Source organism: Momordica charantia, assembly GCF_013281855.1.
Source record: "Momordica charantia cultivar OHB3-1 chromosome 8 unlocalized genomic scaffold, Mcharantia_2.0 BLBB01000008.1, whole genome shotgun sequence".
Taxonomy (NCBI): Eukaryota; Viridiplantae; Streptophyta; class Magnoliopsida; order Cucurbitales; family Cucurbitaceae; genus Momordica; species Momordica charantia.
In genome coordinates this window covers 5,197,251-5,205,412 of record NW_028275166.1, presented here as the reverse complement: position 1 = coordinate 5,205,412, position 8,162 = coordinate 5,197,251, and the positions used below count along the sequence as shown (strand labels likewise).

Genomic DNA, 8,162 nt, shown 5'->3' with positions numbered 1-8,162 from the left:
AAATAAAAGGTTCTCAGACATTTTGTATACTTATCCATTTGGCCCCTTAATAATTAATTTTGATTTTCAACAAACAGAATATTTTGTTTTATCTTTTTCAATGTATATTTTTGTTCCCTTCGAATATAATTGGAGAGTGATTATAGTTTGGGCTCGGATCTATTCAATTAAAGTCGGCCCAAACTTGTTGTTGGGCCTCAAGTTGGGTCATTCTCTATAATGGATCGGGGTCTAACCTCTTCGCTGAGCATGCCCAGTAGCCTTTTTTCTAGCTTCAATGCGATGGAATTAAGGATATATATAATGTTTCGAGTGTTTTTATCAAATTGGTCTCTGAAATTACTTAAAAGCTTCAATCTCATCTTTATGCATTCAAAATTTAAAAATTAATGAATCTATTAGACATAAAATTTATTTTTGAGTCTAACATGACTCTTTCAATTTTGTGTCTAATAAGTTTTGAGTTTTAGAAAATATCAAATTTGTCAAAGATTTATTAGACACAAAGTTGAAACTTTAGAGATATATTAGTAACTTGATCTATTAAACAAAAACGTGAAAGTTCAAGAATTTTTTAAACATAAATGTTGAAAATTGAGTACTTATTATACTTTTAAAAGTTTATGGGCCAATTAAATACAAAATAAAATTTGAAGGACAAAACTTTTGTAATTTGACCAACTTTTCATGAGTATGAATATCGTTAATATTCTTAACATTTTAATGGGTCAATTTTGTTTATAAAAATAAACAATTTCAGGTCAAGTTAATTACTATGTACTAAATCATATGACATGTATAAATTTTTATATTTTATAGTCCAGTCATATCTATTTTATCAAGTTAAAGTATATAGAAATATTTTTTAATACAATCAATTGGAGATACGATGATTGAATCTTTAGTCTCAAGAAAAGGAATAGAGACCAAATTAGTGCTAGTTATGTTCACGTTAGCAAAACATATAATACTTTTAACTCAGCCAATAAATTATATTATGACATTACATCATCGTTGTTTGTCGATGTATTTTAACCGTAAGGGAGAACAAGGATAAGATAAATTCTCTATTTTTGTTATGTAGTTTGTTTTTTTATCCTTTCTTGGGAAAGAGGCGATATTGTCCTATTTTATCCTTTCTTAACATCAAGTTCTTACGGTATGACTCTGAGAATGGATTTTTAGATGTCCTTTTTAGTCACAAATCTAAAATTAAGCCACGTGTGGGAGTGACCACATTCCACTGAGGTTGAGAGTCGACAAGTCTCCTTACGTACGACGCTTGTGGGCAGAAATAGGAAAGCCCCATGACGACAAGTCGTTTTCGATTTAGTTACGTGGCGGTTGCAGAAGCCCGTTGGGGATTGACTCTTTGCTGGGACAGGTGTCGCTCTCTGATTGAAGGGTGACCCAAGGATACTTCGTAGTCGTTGGTGGATTTTAAAGGTTGTCTTGGCAGATTCCTGGCTCAGCATCGTGAGTTTATGGCTTGCTTTCCACTTCGGGCATCCAGCTCAGCTTCAACCATAATGCCACCTCTCATTTTCTATTTATTTTTACACTTTCTCATTTTGTCTCTTTTATTATTACATTCCTAGAATTTTAAAATCCGCATGAAATTAGTTGGTGCTTAAACTAATTTGGATACTCACCGTATAAAAGAAGAAGTAAACAAATATCAAATAAATATGATTCTCATTTTTATTTATATATTTTCTTAAACCAGTAAATAATATATATTTACAGATAAAGGAATGAATCCAAACCTACAATCCATAATGACCGACAGGCTAATGCTTACCAATATCTAACTACTTAACTTACACGTTCAAGTTTTCAATTATAAATGACACTAACCATACATATCATTTCCAATAGAAAAAAATCATCACACTAATTAAATCACCACTAGACCAAAAGCAGTGAGATAATAGAGGATTTAAGTCGGTTAGTTTATCATTATATTTGGACCCATTCTCACTTCAATAATAGGTAGTGTGGCATAATTTGGCTTGAAAATAGAAGACAAGTTTGAAAAGCTTTATTATTTTTTTCTTGAATTGTGGGATGAGATGTGTAAAGTAATGATGGGGGGAATTGAAAGGTTCTAGGGAAGGGAATCTTGAATGTAATCAAAGAAAGAAGAGCTTTTGAAACACAATGGGTTAAAAGGGAAAATGGGCTGCTTTTAGATTTCTTTGTTTGGATGCAAAAGGGACACCTAAATTTCCACCAAAAAAGAAAAGAAAAGAAAAAAAAAGAGGGAAGTGAAATGATGGGGGGGATGTGGGTTTGGATTATTCCAAGGTAATTGTGAGTGCCCTGAGAAGGCAGGCAATGTGGTTGCGACGTCAATGGTTCATCACAATTCCTTCGCACCATCTATATCATCTCTAATTATCACTACTTGTCCTCTCCCCAACTCCCAAACCAATGCCAAATCTTTTGTTTCTAACTTCCATTTTTTTTTATTTCAATTTTTCGATATGATTTGGTACAGTGTGACTCTTGTTTTTATAATTATCAAGATAAAATGAACTATTTATTCAACAAATCTTTATGTGTTATGTGTGAGTTATTCCCTTTTTTTTTTTTTAATTTTCTATTGACTTGTAAGTTATTTTTTCTTAGATAAATGAGATCATGGATTTAAAAAGTAGCTGTCAGAGACATAAAAAAATTCTATATGTTTCTGGTAATTAGAGAATAGATTAGAGTGAATTTTTATGATTTTTGAAATGATGCAGAGTATTTTTAACCTACTAAAATAAAATATTTTTTCAAAAGTTTATGGTATTTTGTTACATAATTAGAAATAATTTTTTAAACAAGTTTTAACCCATTTAAAATCATTTTTAGAGAAAATACAGAAGCTAATTATCTTCTTAATCAATAACGATATAAAATACTTTTAAACATCAATGTTGTCAACTTGAGCATAGTTTATGGTGAATTTAAAGGTGTTAAGGAGGAGAATTCAATCCTAAAACTATATAATTTAACCATTACTTTAATTAAGAAAGTTTTTAGGCCTCTATAATACGAAAAATTATCATTGTTTACCTATTTTGTCCGCCTGAATATTATTAATTTTAAGGAAAGAAAAACATATACATATAAAATAATATGAATGAGGAGAAAAAAAACATGTAAACATTCAACAACGAAATTAAGACAAATCAAAGATAACATCTCCCTTGGACCCAAATTAGAGAAGAAGATTTCTTATTAATCTTCTTCATATATTGGCATTTTTCTAAGGGGTCGAAGTCAATGATTTTCTTGAGATGACAAGTCAATATAATCATATGTTTTTCGTTTTTACACAACAATTTCAATTTTTACGTTTTCAATAATCATATATGCTTGTTACCCCTTTGTTCCGGTCAAAATCCAAATTTGATTATGGGTTTCAAAAATGTTTAAAAAAGATTAAAAGCTAAATAATTTATTAATAAAATAAACTATATTAGTTTTTAGAAAAATAAATTAATTTTAAAATGTACTCTTAAATTAAAATACATTTTTAAAAGTATTCATTGTCGACCATAGTGCGAGTCGAACCCACGACCTTTCGATCCGAAGTCAAACGCACTAATTCACTGCGCTATGCAATCAATTGATGATTCTCAAGTTAAAATAGACAACTGTTTTTAGTACTACAAATGTGACAATGAAGATTTAAACCTTACCTTAAAATAAGGTATAAGTAGCTAGCTTCATTGAAGGGCTATGTTCATGTCGAAAAGATATAAATTCTGTGAAACTTCTATAAATCATATGATTTATGTGAATAACATGTCTTCATTTGAAGGACATTCTAATTAACAAAAATTTGACTAGACAAATAAGGTTGTTGAGTGCAAGGAAGCAAAATTGAACAAGTAATAATTAACTATGAAAGTTGGATGCTTTTTCAAAACTCTTAACTATTTGAGCCAATAACTATAAGAAGTACTAATCACCAGTGCCCACCATCCACTTCAATCCAATAATTGAACAAAAAAAAATTATGCTTAAGTTAAGTCTAACATATATAGATATGGATTTATTTCATTGAATTATAAATTCTGTTTTTTTTTTAAACCAATGAAGATTTGAAATAACTCAAAATTCTAGTTAATCATACAGTGATCCTACAAGATTCTTCTCTCCTCCTCCTACTCAACTTCATTGTTGACTTAATTGAAATTAAAATAGAGCTTATTTCATAATTAAATAATTGGTTGAGGGGTATTTAGTGGTCTGCTTTCGAACTTTGGACACTTCAATTCCTTTTTGATCTTAACTCGATCTATTTAACCTACATGTGCTCCCCACTCAAACACACTTCGAGTTCTTTTTCCTTAGTTTAAAAGTTGCACTTTTTTATAAGACCAACATTTTCATAAACATTAATGTCAACATCCCCACTCTTAAGTCTTAATTAAATGCACCCATCGCATCCCCCTGCCTTATTTCCTCTTACCACATTAAATCCCTCTAGTTTAGCCTTTAAATATTAATAATAATAATACTCATATGAGAAATGAGTGACCATTTTAAAACTTATAATATTATTTAATTTCCACATCAGGGCATCGATTCTCATTCCCCGCACTTAATTTCAATTATTGATTTGATTTATTATCTCTCCCCGTCACACGTGTCTCCATCTTCTGCCTCAGATCTTTTTCTCCCATTTTATAAATATTTCCCTTTTTGTCCCTTCCTTCCACTTCTTTCATGCAATCTCCGAAGAACATTGATTCAATTTTCTTCGGTTCTAATTCTCTTCCTCCGGATTTCAATTATTACGAAAATGAAATTTGGCAATTCGTTGACTCATTCTGGCCTCAATATCTCTCTGGTCGTCAACGACGCCGTCGGCGACGATGGCGATTTTCCGACGCCGAGCAGTACGGATTCCTCCAATAGCCGGCAGGACGGCGACGGGTCTCCGGCGAGCTTGTCGCCGTGGAACCAGACCTATCCCTTCATGAAATCTCCCTGTTTTTCCCAATTCCGATACGGCGGCGCCCACCGGAATAACAATTCTCTCATTGGGTCTCTTGTCCGCGAGGAAGGCCACGTGTACTCGCTCGCCACCGCCGGCGAGCTGCTCTACACCGGCTCCGACAGCAGAAACATTCGGGTCTGGAAAAATCTTAAGGAATTTAACGGATTCAAATCGAGCAGCGGATTGGTTAAGGCAATTGTAATCTCCGGCGAGAAGATCTTCACCGGTCACCAAGACGGGAAAATTCGGGTGTGGAAAAAGGACCCAAGCGGCGGTCACCGGCGGGCAGGGACGTTACCGGCGATGAGAGACATACTGAGAAGCTCCATAAACCCCCAAAACTACGTCGTTGTGAGACGAAACCGGAGCCGGCTTTGGTTTAAGCACGCCGATGCGGTTTCGAGCCTGAGCCTGAGCGAAGATAGAACATTATTGTACTCCTGCTCATGGGATGCAACTTTGAAAGTGTGGAGAATTTCAGATTCCAAGTGCCTGGAATCACTTACTGTCCACGACGATGCTGTAAATGCAGTCGTGGCAGCACCAGATGGCCTCGTCATTACCGGCTCAGCAGATGGCACTGCTAAGGTATTTTTAAACTACTGCTGGATTCAAAACTTTAGATTATAATTTGTGTACTTTTAACTTTTAAAATAACCAACATAAGCTACTGGCTTACATGTCTCAACTAACTAATTATGAATTTGAATCTCCATCCTATTTAATTAAAAGAAAAAAAAATAGTAAAAAAAACATAGTTCAACGATAATCCACATATATCTTATTTAATTAAAAGAAAAAAAATAGTAAAAAAAACATAGTTCAACGATAATCAACATATATCTTATCAATAAATTGTGAATTTGATTGTAAAAAAAAAAGAAAAAAAACCTTTTGAATAAGTAATTATAAAATTTGAATTTAGTTTCAAAATGGTTTCTATATTTGAATTTAATTTTGATTTCTATATTCTAAAGATTTCAATTTAAATTTTCTATGATTTGTTCATAGGTCACAAATTACTCCTTATAAGAATGTCTAAACTTAAATTTTCAAGTAATAGAGTTCAAACGTGACTAAAAAACATAGAGGGGTTTGAATCTCACATTTAACTTTGAACTCTATATAATCTAGATAGATATAAATATCTTTATCAGCTTACATAAATGATAAATCATAGATTAAATTGTCAATTCGAAACAATAGAACTCTATCATATAATTTTGTATCGGTTAAGTTCAGGAATTAGAGATAAAAGATCTACCGAACCTCTCAGGTGCCTATTGATTCTACCATTAGCAACTAATGATATAGACAATAACTACCTAATTTTCGAATGAGCATAAAAAATTATTTGTAAGCTATATATAAGTTGAACTAAATTCAAACATTTGAAATCACATATATGAAATTGAAACTAATAATAATAATATTAAATTACCGATAATCTCTTGAACAGGTATGGAGGAGGCAGCATGAAGAATCGAACGACGCAACAAAACACATATTGGAGCAAACGCTGCTGAAGCAAGAAAGTGCGGTGACGGCGGTGGCCGTGAACGCCGCCGGTACGGTGGTGTACTGCGGATCCTCCGACGGGCTGGTCAACTTCTGGGACCAAGAAAAGCGGTTGACTTACGGCGGAGTCCTCAAGGGCCACAGCCTAGCGGTTCTCTGCCTCGCGGCGGCCGGAAACCACATGGTTCTGAGCGGCTCCGCCGATAAAACCATATGCGTGTGGCGGAGGGAGGGGCTGTGCCACACGTGCGTATCGGTGCTGACGGGGTACACCGGCCCCGTAAAATGCCTCGCCGTGGAGGAAGACAAACACGGCGGCCGGCGGTGGATTGCGTACAGCGGTAGCCTTGACAGATCGGTGAAGGTGTGGGGCGTTTCAGACGGCGTCGGCGGCTGATCGGAAGAGGAATACGGTAACACGTAATCAGCAACGGAACAAATGAAAAGCTGCCACGTAAGCTGGAAACCATATCATTAAATTGTATAGTTTGCATGCTAGGTGTGTCGTGACACGTGGAGAATGTAATGATTTTGGAATGGAAGATCAGTGAAAAATTTGTCATACAGAGAGTTAAAAGCATTATATCTAGTTTCATTCAATTACTTTTTTTTTCTTCTTTTTAATTAAGATTCTGAGCTGACTCAATGGATAACGTAGGATTTAAACGATTCCTCACATCTATAATTATTGAATTAAAAGAAATTAACGATTAAATTAATATGGTAGTACGTTAATACATTTTAATTTTTATGTCTAATATATCTTCTTTTTAATTAATTTTATTAATTTAACATGCATTAAATCAACTCATCATCTAATCTTTAAAGAATACAGTAAATATATTAATAATAAATCTAAAAGATAAACATATAGACCTATTAAAAAATTTTTAATGTAAAGAATTTAATACAATTTTAAAAATACATATACCCAATTTTAGTGCACATCAACGGTGAACTAATTAGCAACAACTAAATAGAAATATAATTCAAAACTTAATGGATAGTTAAAATTTGTGTAGATATAACATTTGTTATAATTTAATCCCACAAAGAATCACACAATCAGCTACTGTGGAGATATGTAAACGAAAGAACAGCAAAATTAGAGAAGCGTTTTTTAATTTAAAAGACAAAAGTAAAATTAAAGCATAAATCCACTGAAGCAGCATGAATATATTGTTAAACAATATATAGGAAAATGTACGCCAAAAGTTAACCAACATTAAAATAACCAATTACTAAGATGATCGACAGAAATCGAATAAAAATCAAGGCGTTACATCAATATTTGATTCCTTCGAAACATTATAAATTTAGTCCTAAAATATCTATTTAGTCAATTAAAAAAGTCAATTACATTCTTAAAATTTAAATCATAATTTATGTTCAACTACCACCCTCAAAGAAATGAAGGTGGAGCTAATTTATTTAACTATCTATTGTCATATCATGCCGTGGTCCATACCGTGCCAATTTAGTCACAATATTATAAATCTAATAAACATGTCAAGTTTTAATCTAAAATGGGTCTCTCTAGGATGATTCGGCAATTAAACAATAAAGTTCACATAAATGATGAACTACCTACTTTAACTTAACTAGCTAGAAGAGAGAGAAGAGGGATTCCTCTAAGTTGTTAGCT

The 8,162-nt window shown here is 33.0% G+C and overlaps 1 protein-coding gene across 1 annotated transcript; it reads left to right on the top strand.

The window, feature by feature from the left end:
- Positions 1–4,707: 4,707 nt before the first annotated feature.
- LOC111014022 (protein JINGUBANG-like) lies at positions 4,708–7,117 on the top strand. The gene is made up of 2 exons (XM_022288617.2): positions 4,708–5,587; positions 6,459–7,117. The coding sequence occupies exons 1-2, from the start codon at positions 4,802–4,804 to the stop codon at positions 6,912–6,914; spliced, it is 1,242 nt and encodes a 413-aa protein (XP_022144309.1). The 5' UTR covers positions 4,708–4,801; the 3' UTR covers positions 6,915–7,117.
- The last annotated feature ends 1,045 nt before the right edge of the window (positions 7,118–8,162 follow it).

What these genes read in the sequence shown, in the direction of transcription:
- LOC111014022 (XM_022288617.2), top strand. Translation starts at nt 4,802, where the DNA reads ATGAAATTTGGCAATTCGTTGACTCATTCTGGCCTCAATATCTCTCTG. An exon ending in CAGCAGATGGCACTGCTAAG is followed by an intron (nt 5,588 to 6,458) that starts GTATTTTTAAAC and finishes TCTCTTGAACAG; the next exon opens with GTATGGAGGAGGCAGCATGA.